Below are 14988 nucleotides of genomic sequence, written 5' to 3'. Positions count from 1 at the left end.
ATGGACAGATCAAGCTCAGAGACATAAAGGGCACATTTTTTCATCTAATATGTAGAAATTAGAACTAAATCAGAAACATACATAAAAACATATGCAGGCTGCATGAAGAATGCAGGGGGAGATATTTTGCGCTCTTTTTATATCCTTGGAATTTTAACTCGTGTATGTATATTGCACATGTATTGAAATCAAATTACACTGAACTTTAAAAAAAGTCTTCAGTTAACAGGACTTTAATTATAGGTTGAGTACCCTTATCCAAAATGCTTGGAACTAAAAATGCAATACTTGAGGATGGAACCACAGCATAAACATGAATTTTTAATACATGCTCTTTCCACATAGCCTAGGGGAAATTTTATACAATATTCTAATGAGTCTTCATTTAACTACAGCCCATCACATGAAGTCAGGTGAAATTTTCCTCTATGGGTATCACGGCATGTTAAAGCCATGTCTGGATTTTCAGATTTGAGATTCTACCTATTTTTCGTTTTTAGGGAAAGCTGAAAATGTGATGTATTTTTAAAACATACCTACGTCGAACTTAATTGTAAAAAGTAATCCTCAGACAGCAAACATGCTAACAAATGATAAAATGGGCTTGGGATTGCTGAATTAACAAAACAGGAAATTAGCAAGATAGGCAGGTGAGAACTTCACATCAGGTTCACTATATAGATAAAATTTCACTTACTTTTTTAAACATAACTAGTGAGATGACTGCTGAAGCTGTGAAAAGTGCAGCTATGATTATCATCATGATTCCAACAGGAATATTTTTGTTGAGACCAGTAAGGGATGAAATCCAACCACTACAAAATGATAAAAAGGAAAATGTAATTATAGGCAAATAAGTTAAGCATGCTTTAAATATCTAATCCACACTCAATACTTTGGGGCCAGGGAATGTTCAAGTCCTTTGTATGCATTACAATTAATTCTTACAATTACAACCACACCAAAAAGACAGAGCTATTCTGTGCCCAAAGTAACACAGCTAGTAAATGGATTGGCCTGAATTCAAATTATTGCATTTTCTGAATTATGGAAGAAAGGACTTGCAAAAATCACATGTTCAACACGTGTTTTTAGAATACAAAGATACTTCAAAGCCCAACAAAAAAAATACATGTAGAAAATGGGCAAAGAGATACGAGACATTTCACTAAAAGAACACAGAGATAACAGAAAAAGATGGTCAACAGCATTAGTCACTAGGAAAATGCAAATTCAATTCTCGATGAGATATCAATACACACACCTAGCCAAATGGCTAAAATAAAAAATAGTGATATCTGTGGGCAAAGAGGAGGTTAAATCACATCCAACTATGAGAAGGAATATAAAACAGCATGGCATTCTACAAAACAATTGGTCAGTTTCTTTAAAAAAGAAAAGAAAAGAAAACAACCACTGGATCATGACTACTATCAAGGTCCTAGTTTTTCTATTTTACTATATTTTGCAGCACTGGTGAAAGCTGGCAAAAGGTATCTGGGATCTCTATGCCTGTAATTCTTACAACTACATGTAAACCTATAATTAATTACCTTATGATAAATTTTAATTAAAATTTAAACTATCTGAATTATACAATGTCTATTTCAAAAGAGGTCATGCCCTCACTGACAGATTCTTCTGTGCTATTTAGTCACATGCTCTCATGTTCAATTTTGACATTTTCCCCCATCTGTTTTAAAAAAAAAACAAGAGAAATCATTTTCTCAAGGATTAAAAAAGCGTGCTATTAAAGCAGTTTATTTTCTGAATATTTCAAGCAATACTTTGTCATCAAATACCAAAAACTACTTAAATACTGAAAACTACTTTTTCCAAAAACAAATATTTTTAAACATCTATATAAATTCTCTGTGACTATGCTCATTAAATGGAACTACTAAGAGCTGCCTGATAGACAATCACTACTACAACCTGAAGTCCTCAGACTCTCTAGTTACATGCTCATTCAACTTCAGTTCAGGAACACAGTGCAGAGGGTTGTGGGATACAAAGACTGGACAGTAGCCCACTAAATAACACAGTGTACGGACTGGACCAGACAGCTGTAGAGATGTGTACAACTCTACTCCCCATTTCACTGTACGAGTGTTTGCTCCAGAATACATGGAGACACAAATCAGCCCTGGTGTTTCTGAGGGCCCCGAGTGTGTTCGTGTCCCATGTGCTGAGTGATTTCCCCAGTTTAAAGATGTGTGCATGTGTGTGTAGACATTTCACTTCTCAAAGACAAGCATGCTGTATGTATGAAAATGTGTGTCTACTGAAAGAGTGCTTCACATATAGCATGTACCCTTCGTGTCAGATCCTCCAAGGTGTTCTCTCCCACAATCACTGGCTTTCCCATCTCGCCAACTATTCAGTAGCCTCCTACGCTTCTTCCTTCTAAGTGTCATTATACGCACATTTTATTTAAACTAGGTATAAGCTACTTTTTAAAAAATGAGAATGTAATCTTTAAAGAGAATGCATATGCATATGTATGTATACGCATTTATATGTAGACATACACACATATATACATACACACACATACATCTTAGGACATTTAAATCTTGTATTTTTAACCATTTTTGTTTTGTCTGGTGTGGGGGGGGAACTGTACACATGTGCATTTTCTCGGAGTTTAAACTCAGGGCCTTGTACTCTCAACTTGACTTTCTATCTATGGCTGGCACTCCACCACTTGAGCCATATTTCCAGTCCAGCATTTAGCTGGAAAACGGGAGCCGCAGTTTCCCAGACTGGCTTTGAGCTGCAGTCCTCAGATCTCAGGCTCACTGAGCAGCTAGCATTGTGGCAAGAGCCAATGACACCCAGCTAACACTGCATTTTTAAAATATGAGTTGACTACATTAAGAAAACAATTTACACAAAGACTAAGTTAATAGGGTAGACTTACCAATTGCCCCAATTATGAAATCCTGCAGCCTGGAGCACATGTACACCAAACTGACAGATATAGACGAAGAAGAACACAAAGAATCTGAATGAACTGTCGCTCCTTTGAGAGGAAAAAAAAAAAAAAACAGGACCAAAGGAAAATGTCATTTTTCTCATTCCTTTACATTCACATGTAGACTGACATTTAAACCTTTAAAAAGTTGTAACTATCTGAGGCTGAAAATTAAACACAAAAGAAGTATTTGTGAACCTCTAATGCAAATACTGAGTATTTTTCAATCTTACATTGTCCTTTCAATTTCCAAATACACCATAATCCACCTTGAGAAAACAAAGAGCTTGTCTTTGTGTAAAATGATTTTCTATCATTATAACTTCCATACAATAAACCATATATATTTCCAAAGTATGGACAAAAGCAGTTAAGTACAAACCTGGACCTTTCCCCAAGTAATACAATGAACAACTTGAAATGTTTCCTTGGGACCCTTACTTCCACTCTTCCCTACTTTAACAGCTTTCTGTCATTATAGTTTGCCTGCTAAGAGTTTATACTGATGGGATCATATAGCATATATTATTTTCTGGGGGAGGGAGGAAGTCTGGCTTCCTTCACTCAGTACATTTATTCTAAGATTCAATCATATTGTGGTATTTACCAAAAAGAAAATCCATTTCTTCTCACTACAGTGTTAATTCTATTCTACTAACTGGAAAGTAGCGAGTCTCACAGACTTTCCTGCTCAGGCTGGCTTCAAACCATGCTCATCACATCTCAGCCTCCTGAGTAGCTATTCATTCACTTTTTATAATGATTGTTTTCAGCTTTTTAGTACTATAAAGATGCTGTGAGCTTTTACATCTATTTCCTTCTCTTAATATCTCCAAGTAGGATGACTAGAACTCATGGTAGATCTTAAACATTTTAAGAAACTATTAACGAATTATTTTATTAAGTTGCTCCATTTTACATTCCCACTGGCGGTGTGAGTATTCCAGCACCTCACTTGGTATTTCAATGAATCTTGGTATGGTCATTCTTTTTCATTCTAGCCTAACATTAGAATCCAATTCTAATAAACAACTATTTAAAGATTACAATGTTTGAATAATTGTGACTGTCAATGTTGACTGTGGACTGGACTGAGGAATAGCTAGGGGATTCACAAGGCAGACATCTGTCCGTGAGAGCATTTCCAGAGAGGAACAGATTGATAGATTAAAATTCTGAATAGACGGGCTGGGGATATAGCCTAGTGGCAAGAGTGCCTGCCTCATATACACGAGGCCCTAGGTTCGATTCCCCAGCACCACATATACAGAAAATGGCCAGAAGCGGCGCTGTGGCTCAAGTGGCAAAGTGCTAGCCTTGAGCGGGAAGAAGCCAGGGACAGTGCTCAGGCCCTGAGTCCAAGGCCCAGGACTGGCCAAAAAAAAAAAAAAAAAAAAAAAATTCTGAATAGACTATAGCAAGACATTGGAACTGTGAAATACAGCCTGGAGGAGACTGTGGACTGGGCATATCCTGAGAGGCTCTATCTTGCCCAGACTCCTCCCTGCTTCCTCTTCAGCATGATTCCACCTGATGCACAACTCCTCCCTACGATGATGGACTGAAACCTCAGAAACTGTGACCAAAATAAATCTGAAATGTGAAAGCTAACATCCCATAGTATCTTATTTTAACTCCCATTTTCCTGTTCAGTAACATCTTTTCATGCCATCTACAGATCTTACTGGTGGACTGTTTATTAAAATCCATTTCTGAAAAACGTTTCCCTTATATTTCAGTTTTAAGGTTTTAAGTGTATATACACACACACACAGTCTTTAAGAGATATATGCGTGGAAAGATTTTACCCCAGTCTTGTGGCTTATCTTTGCAATAAGTATGTATAAAAATATAATTTTAGTGTAACTTAGGAGTGGTTTTAAGTTTTTTTTTAAATGAATTCTAGTTTGGTCTCTTATATTTTTTATTTATTTATTTATTTATTTTTGGTCAGTCCTGGGCTTGGACTCAGGGCCTGAGCACTGTCCCTGGCTTCTTTTTGCTCAAGGCTAGCACTCTGCCACTTGAGCCACAGCGCCACTTCTGGCCGTTTTCTGTATATGTGGTGCTGGGGAATTGAACCCAGGGCCTCATGTATACAAGGCAAGCACTCTTGCCACTAGGCCATATCCCCAGCCCTAGTTTGGTCTCTTATAAATATTGATTTTATTGTTATCTATAAAGGATAGTTGCTAAAACAAAGGAAAGAGATTTTTCTGTTCCCTTTTGGAAGTTTTCTGTTTTTGAATTTTACACTTGCCTATGCTTTTAAGCTGGGTTTAAAAATGCAGATACAGATAGAATCTTTTTGAAATATGGATATCCAATTGCTCTAGCATCATTTCTTAAGAATACTTATTTGCATTTAGTTGCTTTTGTAGCCTCAACAGTCAGTACTCCAAATATAGGCAGATTTATTTTTATTTCTGAACTATTTTGTTCTACTGTTCAGTTTGTCTAGCATTACATTCTAGAGCTAGTACATTTCCATATGCTTTAGAATCATCTGTTCATATTTCTACAAAACAACTTGCTGGAATTTTGAGATTAAACTACAAATCTATGAATCTACGAATTCATTTAAAGACAACGCATGTCACAACAGTGGTTCTTCTAATCCATGAAAAAAGTATTAACTCCATTTATATTTTCTGCACGAATGATCATGGATCTTTGAATGAAGACAGTTTCACTTCTTCCTTTTTAACCTGGATGCCTTTTCTTTTTCTCATATGATTTTACTGGCCAGAACCTCCAACAAAACCTTGATTACAAGTGGAAAGAATGAATATCCTCTTATTCCTGCTCTTAGGCTGAAAGTTTTCCATCTTTAACCTCAGGGTGTGATTTATCTAGGGATCAGTTTATCTTAATTTTTTTATTAAACAGTTGTACAGAGGGGCTTCAATTGTCAGTCAGGTTATGAGTACCAGGCATCCTGATCGTGTTACTCCATCATTCTCCTCTATTTTTCCACTCCTTCCCTAGTCTGAAATTATGTAGTTCAATTTTTACATTATGTACACTGAATGATATACATAATTGTGTTTTTGCATTTGCTCATCCATCCTCCCTCTACCCATGTACCCCCCACCCATCGCCCCCGAAACATGTTTCCAGTTCCTGGCATCCATTTTGTTAAACAGGTTTTTATTAGTTGTTTAGAAAAATTACACCATTGGACTCCTTTTATAGATGCCCTTTATCAGATGCCTTTAATTTAAAATAGAAGGGAACTTTTATTCCAAATACTTATTCCATGGTTTGTTTTTTCCTGTGTATGAGTGCTAGTCCTGGGGCTGGGCACTGTCCCTGAGCTTTTTCTTGCTCAAGGCCAGTGCTCTACCACCTGAACCATAGCTCCACTTCCAGCTTTGTTTGTAGTTAATAGGAGATAAAAATCTCACAGGCTTTCCTTCCCTGGCTAGCTTTGAACTGTGATACTCAGATCTTAGCCTCCTTGGTATCTAGGATTGCAGGGGTGAGCCACTTGCACCTCACTATTTAGTGTTTTTAATATGAGCTTTCGTTAAAGTCTGTCCATGTTTTAACTCCATCTAGTAAGAAGATTTTATGGTTTGGGTTTTTTTTAACCCTTTAGGTTATTATTTAGGTGAATTATCATTAAAACAAACTTTTGTATGCTGGTGTGCTATCCACACCTGTAGTTTCAAAACTCAGGAGGCTGAGGCAGGAAGATAGAGAGCTCAAGCCTCGCCTGGGCATTATAGTGAGAACCTGTCTCAAAAAAGCCAAACACACAAAAAACGTTAAACTTCTAAAAGTTCCACCCACTTGATGATGACATAACCTTTTAGGACTGACAATATTTTCAACTGTCCAAAATTTGCCCCAATTCTGTTCAGTACAGTGATTCCTTCAAGACTTAACATTGTGCTTTTTAACATTGTGCTTATTCAACCTCAGCATAAAACTCTATCATAGAAGAAAACACAAGCCAGAGTAATACAATTAATTCCCTAAGCACCCATTATGATGCTCACAGATATGACTGGAAACCTGGCTCCTACTACCCTGTGAACAGATAGTACCTGTCCTCTCACAGCTAATACTTGCATAGAAACCTGTAACTTATTTCTTATATATGGAGCAGCCACTTCAGCTTCTACTATTCTCTGGTGAGTCTTCATCACTTCCACTGGCTTCCTATCTCCCTTTGTTCCTTCGGTAACAAAAATCTTGAAAGACTAGTGGATCACTGATTTCTCTTCTCCTTGGCTTCTCAACCCCACGATAACCTAGATTCTTCATACCTCCTTCAGGTGGGCTTCAAAGTCATGGAAAAATCTGTGAATTTCAAAATCAAATTTCTCTGTCTCTACTTTTTTTTATGGCTTTCGACAATGAAGATCCTTTTCAAAACCTGATTGTGTCCCTAGCTTGCACAACTTTACAGACAAAAATACTACTTTCTTCAGATGGCATGATCCTATAATCAAAAGGCCTCTACAGACCATTCTCAAACTTCCAGAGCTTATAAACACCTTTGGCAGTGTTGCAAGATATAAAGTCAACACACCCAAATCAGTAACTTTTCTGTACACTATACACAGTGAGCTAGATGAGAGAGAAATTAAGAGAACAATTCTGATCATATTAGCCTTAAGATAACTAGAAATAAACCTAATCAATAACCTCCCATGTTCATAGGTTGGCAGAATATTGTGAAAATAGTTATCTACCAAAGGAAATCTTCCAATTCAATGCGGTACTCATCAAAATCCCCATGTCATACCTCACAGAGATAGACAAATCAATCCATAAATTCATATGATAGCACAAAAGGCCCAGAAAGCCAAAGCAATCCTTAGCAAAAGGAAGTAAGGAAGGAAGGGAGGGAGGGAGGGCGGGAGGGAAGGAGAGAGGAAAGGAAGGTGGGGGAGGGAGGGAGGGAGGGAGGGCGGGAGGGAAGGAGAGAGGAAAGGAAGGTGGGGGAGGGAGGGAGGGAGGGAGGGAGGGAGGGAGGGAGGGAGGGAGGGAGGAAGATAGGACAGCAGGGTACCAGAAGCTCACACCTGTAATCCTAGCTGCTCAGGAGGCTGAGATTTGAAGGCTGAAGTTCAGCACCAGCTGGGACAGAAAAGCCTGTGAGACTCTTATCTCCACTAAACTACCAAAAAAGCTGGAAGTAGCTCTGTGACTCAAGTGGTAGAGTGCTAGCCTTGAGCAAAAGAAGCTCTAAACCAGCATCCAGGGTGGAGTTCAAGCCCCAGGACCAGCACCAACAAAACAAAAGCACAACAACCAACAAATGGGGCTGGGGTGCACACCTGTGCACGGCCAATACTAGGGCTTGAATTCAGGGCCTGGAGTTCTCACTTGTTGGGTTCTTTTGCACAACTCGTGCTCTACCATATCAATCAGGCTTCCAGTTCTAGCTTTCTGGTGGTTAATTGGAGACAAAAACCTCATAGATTTGTTTTCCCAGCGAATTTCAAACCATAATCATCACATCCTCAGATCTCAGCCTCTTGTACAGCTAAGATTATAGGTATAAAACAGGGGTGCTTGGTAAAAAAAAATTAATTTTTAAAAAAGTTTTCTAAGTTCACAACAAAAGGGACCTTAAAATCCCCAAAGTGATTAACCAATTATTAAATGGGTCATGGAGGTTTGTAAACAAATACTTTCTCAGAAGGAAAATGGCCAATAGATACATGAAAGAAACATTCAACATCTCTGACCATAAAAAATGCAAATGAAAACAATATTGAGATTCCAATGATAAAAGGCGTTTCCTTGACAGGCTTACAGCTAACTTTTCGATTAAAATGATGAAATCTGTGAAATAATAGAATGGAATAGTAGTAACTACAGGAAATAGACAACATAGTTTATAGCACTGAAAGCAATGTCAGAAATGAGTATGCAATGTTTAACAAACAAGAACTGAGGTAGTCCAGTGCCAATCTACCTGTACCAAAACAAAGGAGAAATCAAATATATGAAAGTAGAATACTTTATCAAAGATCAAGAAAATATAAAACAGATATGCATATGTATAAATATCACAATGATGCCCATCTGAGCAATTAAATTAGGCTAATAAAAGATAAAAAGAAAATACCCTCTTACAATTCTATAAATCTTAGTCCTGGTTTATATACAGAAAACCAAGGTTCTGAGGTTTTACTTGGCTTGACAAGTACCACACAGCTTTCTTATTGTTGCTTTTTCAATAACAATGCTCTCTCTGTTAAAAAAAATACCGATTATGTTGGAGTATTTATGTAATGCTTACTGACTTGTGGAAATACCAAATTAAGAAAAAAAGTTACAATCATTCAGAAATACTACAAGGCCAACACCATGCTTAATTCTGGTACATAGTAAACTTGGATTTTTTTTAAGCACATATTCCAAAACCTCTCTATACAATCCCATTCAGTTTCATGTACTGGGATTAGCTTAGAACAGATAAAGTCCTGTGAGTTTGTCAGTAAAATGAAAGGCCACAGTTATACACTGGTAAAGTACACTGATGATAGAAAGTACATTATTTCATCTTTTTTTTTTTTTTTTTTTTTTGGCCAGTCCTGGGGCCTGGACTCAGGGCCTGAGCACTGTCCCTGGCTTCTTTTTGCTCAAGGCTAGCACTCTGCCACTTGAGCCACAGCGCCACTTCTGGCCATTTTCTGTATATGTGGTGCTGGGGAATTGAACTCAGGGCCTCATGTATAAGAGGCAAGTACTCTTGCCACTAGGCCATATCCCAGCCCGAAAGTACGTTATTTCAATTTCTCCCTTAAAGCATTATATTCGGTTCGTCCCTGCACAATGAAACCCAGATAATGTATGTATAAGACTCTAAAAGATTCAGCTGTAACTAAGAACTTAGTCCAGGAATTTATAATGCCAGACTTAAAATGTAAAAAAGAAAGCAGATTTATTTCAACTGTCAAAGGGGAGGAAATGTAACAAGTGAGTTCACATTATAAAAGGCAGAGAGCTGTGTTTTAGCAGCTTACTTTGGCTACAAAAGTTATAGAAGGTTTAAAATCCTAAGTCTCTAGACTCAAGTCATTACATTTTCTCTGGCAGTACTGAGGTTAGAATTCAGGGTGCTGGATTAGCAGGCACCCTACTACTTTGAGCCACACTCTAGCCCTATTTGTTTTATTAGTTTATTTTTCAGATAAGAACCCCACTTCCACCCAGGGCCAGCCTCAGACCGTGATCCTCCCTCCTAAACGTCCCCCAAGGCAGAGATTACAGGCAGGGTCCTCAATGCCCAGCTCGATTTTCAAGATAAAGTCTAACTTTTTTTTATTGCCAGTCCTGGGACTTGAACTCAGAGCCTGAGCTCTGTCTTTGAGCCTCTCTGTAGGCAAGGCTAGTAGTGCTCTACCATTTGAGCCACAATGCCATGCTTTTGCTGTTGATGTGGTATTGAGGAATCGAACCCAGGGCTTCATACATGCTAGGCAAGCACTCTACCACTAAGCCACATTCCCAGCCCATAACTTTTTCTTTTTTTAGCATGAGCAAAGAAATCATAATCTTTGTGATCTTTACCTGGTTAAAATAATTTGTAAAGAAAAGCCTCACAAAAATATTCCTAATTCTATCTATCAGGATAATTATAGATGGATGTTAAAAATGTTAATAAAGCTGTCATGGAGACATACCTGTAATCCTAGCTACTTAAGAGGTGGAGGTTGGGCAAAAGCTAATAAGACTAGATCTCAACAAATAAGCTGCAGGCAGGCAGACTTAGTTAGAAGCATCTGCCTACTTTTTATTTTTGCCAGTCCTGGGGCTTGAACTTGAGGCCTGAGCACTGTCCCTGGCTTCTTTCTCTTCAAGCCTAGCACTCTACCACTTGAGCCACAGCACCACTTCTGGCTTTTTCTGTGTATGTGGTGCTGAGGAATCGAACCCAGGGCTTCATGCATGCTAGGCAAACACTCTAGCTAAGCCACATTCCCAGCCCCCATCTGCCATTTTTATACCATCAACGGGAAGAATCTGTTGACAAAGCGGAAGCTAGATTCTGAAAAGAAAGAGGAAGAGAACCAGGAACCACGAAGGAAATGATTTGGAGGCAGAAAACTACAGAGACATAAACCCAGAAGAAATAAAAGCAACGAGGAGATCTGGGCCTTTCCTCAGCTCCTCGACAGCGTGAAGGGAGTTGAAGACTATTACAAGGTAAAATAAACAGTCCTGCTGACTGTCTACTAATTGTAGCTGGGGGAAAAAAAATGTCCATAAAACCCGGCCTGAAGCAGCAGCAACAACAACAATAAAAAGGCCCCAAGCCTGCCAGCCTTTAATCCAGTACAGGGATTTGTGAAGCAGAGGCTACTCTGGTGTGGAAGACATTCTGTCTCTCCACTTAACCTCAGAAGGCCATGGTGAAACATCATCTTGACAGTATTTAACAATGGAGACCAAGTCTCTGGATGCCTGGAAGTAAGGAGCGCTCATAGCTTCAGAAGATCTGCGAAATCCTGCCATACAGGATGTGTCACAGAGGCAAACGGGATATGTAAAATGAGCTCCCAGGGGCTGGGGATATAGCCTACTGGCAAGAGTGCCTGCCTCGGATACACGAGGGCCTAGGTTCGATTCCCCAGCACCACATATACAGAAGAAAAAAAAAAAAAAAAAACGGCCAAAAGCGGCGCTGTGGCTCAAGTGGCAGAGTGCTAGCCTTGAGCGGGAAGAAGCCAGGGACAGTGCTCAGGCCCTGAGTCCAAGGCCCAGGACTGGCCAAAAAAATAAAAAAAAAAAATGAGCTCCCAGTGCAGCTCACCCCTCATCCTTCCAACCTGTACCTATGCTCCTAGATGGTAAGTAGATTGCCTGAACATTTGTGGTTTATTTAGGTTGTGTAGATATACTGAATTCTCCTTCCCTTTTCCTACTGGAACACCTCACCTAGATCTTCTCTACCTACCTCAACCCACCACATCTTGAACAGACTTTTCTCCAGTTTGTTACAGATCAGATGGCTATAGTTGTGTGAGCTTATTCCTGTCCTGTTCCTTTGACTTTCATGCCTGTTTTGGGGCCAGTAACTTTTTTTAAATATTTATTTATTTATTGTCAAAGTGATGTGGAGAGGGATTACAGTTTCATACTGTAAGGCAGTGGGTATATTTCTTTTTCTTTTCTTTTTTTTTTTATTTTTACAATGGGCACATATATTTATTTATTTATTTATTTTGGCCAGTCCTGGGCCTTGGACTCAGCGCCTGAGCACTGTCCCTAGCTTCTTTTTGCTCAAGGCTAGCACTCTACCACTTGAGCCACAGTGCCACTTGTGGCCATTTTCTGCATATGGGTACTGGGGAATTGAACCCAGGGCTTCATGTATACGAGGCAAGCACTCTTGCCACTAGACCATATCCTCAGCCCAGTAACTTTCTGTTGTTACTATGACTCTGTATTATAATTTGAGGTCTGGTATTGTGATTAACTCCCACTTTTGGATCAAGTTTTCCATTCCTGGGAAGAATGACATTGGGACTTTGGTTCTTGGCGTATGGCCGTTTTCACAATTTTAATGCTGCCTATAAAGAACAATCATCTCCACTAATATTTCCTAGTGTTTCTTTTTTTTTAATTTTTTTGTTTTAGGGTTTTTTTATTTGCTTGTGGCTTTTCTTGTTTTGTTTTGAGACAGGACCTCACTCTATTGCACAGGGTAAACTAGAACTCCTAGGTTCATGGTTCTCCTCCTTCAGCCTCCTTAGTATGTACCATCAAGCCCAGTTCCAGTATTCATTTCTTTCTAATTTTTTAAGTTAACATTAGTTGTACAAAGGAGTTTCAATTCCATACATCACTTGATAAGAAAATGTATCATGATCAATGCATTTCTTAAAGCAATAATCCAACAAGGTACACTATAGAAATAATGATTGCACAGTCAAGTTCCAATGTACACTAGACAAAAAGCCTGAAAAATAAGGAAAAATGAAGAAACTTGCTAAATTAACCAAGTATTCTGAAATTACTAAGATAATGAATCACAATCTCCTAACATCTATTAGTCTACCACAAACATGCAACAGGTAAATGTTAATTTTGACTGGTGATTAATAAACACCATGCAAAATATACTTCATCTTATAACCTAAATAGTTCATTTGGAAAAACTAAAAATGAATTTGCACAGAAAGCAATCATCAGATTGCGAGGTGAAAGTACTGAATGTTTATTTTTCCTTGGTTTAAAAATTTATGGTTATAACCAGGTGCTAATGGCTTATGCTTGTTATTATAGCTACTGAGGAGCCTGAGATCTGAGGATTGCAGTTTGCAGCCAGCCGGAGGAAGGAAGGTACATGCGACTCATCTCCAATTAACCACCAAAAAAAGCTGGAAGTGCAAAAAAGATAGCTCCCAGGCTCTAAGTTCAAGTCCCAGGAGACACACACACACAACTGCAAAAATCTTCTAAATTTTATGATTCTAGAGACTAGGGAAACAGGGATGCAAAGTAAAGTTTTTCTTTCAAGCAAGCATACTGCATTAAACTATAAATTTCAAACTAATTAAGATCTACAGATCTTTACCTTTCCTCCTTTGATTTTCACATTTATCCTTTGTCAATTGAAAGAATGAGATTTTATGATCCGATGTATACCCAGGTATGTTACATTCAACTTTACAGGAGGTATGTTGTAGATGAATATAATTTTTCCTAAGAATGTTTCAGTTTTCCCTTTGGGGAACACTACAAGTTACTTACTGGCTTTAAAGAGTATGTTTTAAAGTACACACTTTACCTGAAAGCTCCGTAAAGTGGTCTGTACCAACAGACAAAGGAACAAGGAGTAAAAAGCAAGAACCACAGGATACTCAGTCCAAAGTCAACTGCTCTTGAAGCGTCAACGCAAAACCACGCCAGACATCCAAATATATTGAGAAACAATGTTACAGCATGAACTGTGGAGAACAAAACAGAAATGTTTACATTCCACTTATTCATATTTTAATTGATAATGAATGGAAAAATACACTTTTTCTTGCCAGTCCTGGCTCTTGAACTCAGGCCCTTGGCACTGTCCTTAAGCTTCCTTTTGCTCAAGGCCAGCACTCTGCCACTTGAGCCACAGCACCATTTCTGGCTTTTTCTATTTACATGGTACTCAGGAATGGAACCCAGGGCTTCATGCATGCTAGGAAAGCACTCTACTGCTAAGCCACATTCTCAGGCCAAAAAATATACTTCTTAAAAACATTTCCAGGGCTGGGGATATGGCCTAGTGGCAAGAGTGCTTGCCTCCTATACATGAGGCCCTGGGTTCAATTCCCCAGCACCACATATACAGGAAATGGCCAGAAGTGGCGCTGTGGCTCAAGAGGTAGAGTGCTAGCCTTGAGCAAAAGGAAGCCAGGGACAGTGCTCAGACCCTGAGTCCAAGCCCCAGGACTGGCCAAAAAAAAAAAAAAAATTCCATTTATTATTTTTCATAGCACTGCTGTTTCTTACACATTTGATTTGAAAATAAAATACATAGTAAAGTGAGTCCTAAACCCATTGCATTCACTCTTGGTGATAATCTAGTTGATCTTTTCCTATACAATTAAACCCAAAAAAAGCACAATTTAGGTCTTCTTCCCTGAGGAAGGAGCCTGCCAGGTATCTCAAGCCAAGACTCAAGAATTAAAGTTGTGACTGCCATGAATTGAGAATTAGGAAATTATTCTAATGAGAATAATATTTCTAGAAAATGAAACTATAGAATGAAAACTGGACTAAAAATACAACTGGAATAGCAATTTCTAGTGATGATACAGCTCATATAGAAACTTTACCTCATTTACATAGACTTCCAATTGGGGATAAGAGGGCAGGTCTGGGAGCTTGAACTCAGGGCCTGGCCTGGGAACTGTCCCTAAGGCTCATGGCTAGTGTTCTACCATTTGAATTACAGGTCAACTTCAGCTTTTTAGTGGTTAATTGGAGATAAAGAGTCTCATGGGCTTTCATGTCTGAGCAGGCTTTGAACTGCGATCCTCAGATCTCAGTCTCCT

The 14988-nt window shown here is 38.7% G+C and overlaps 1 protein-coding gene across 1 annotated transcript in view; it reads right to left on the bottom strand.

Moving 5' to 3' along the window:
* Scamp1 (secretory carrier membrane protein 1) overlaps nucleotides 1-14988 on the bottom strand; it is a 75468-nt gene that overhangs the window by 8078 nt on the left and 52402 nt on the right. The window contains exons 6-8 of the mRNA XM_048331575.1: nucleotides 13737-13896; nucleotides 2924-3025; nucleotides 698-815 (exon numbers count right to left, since the gene is read on the bottom strand). Of these exons, the coding sequence (XP_048187532.1) occupies nucleotides 698-815; nucleotides 2924-3025; nucleotides 13737-13896 (380 nt within the window). The remainder of the gene's footprint in view (nucleotides 1-697; nucleotides 816-2923; nucleotides 3026-13736; nucleotides 13897-14988) is intronic.

This window comes from Perognathus longimembris, chromosome 22, assembly GCF_023159225.1.
Source record: "Perognathus longimembris pacificus isolate PPM17 chromosome 22, ASM2315922v1, whole genome shotgun sequence".
NCBI lineage: Eukaryota > Metazoa > Chordata > Mammalia > Rodentia > Heteromyidae > Perognathus > Perognathus longimembris.
This window is presented reverse-complemented; position numbering and strand designations above follow the sequence as displayed.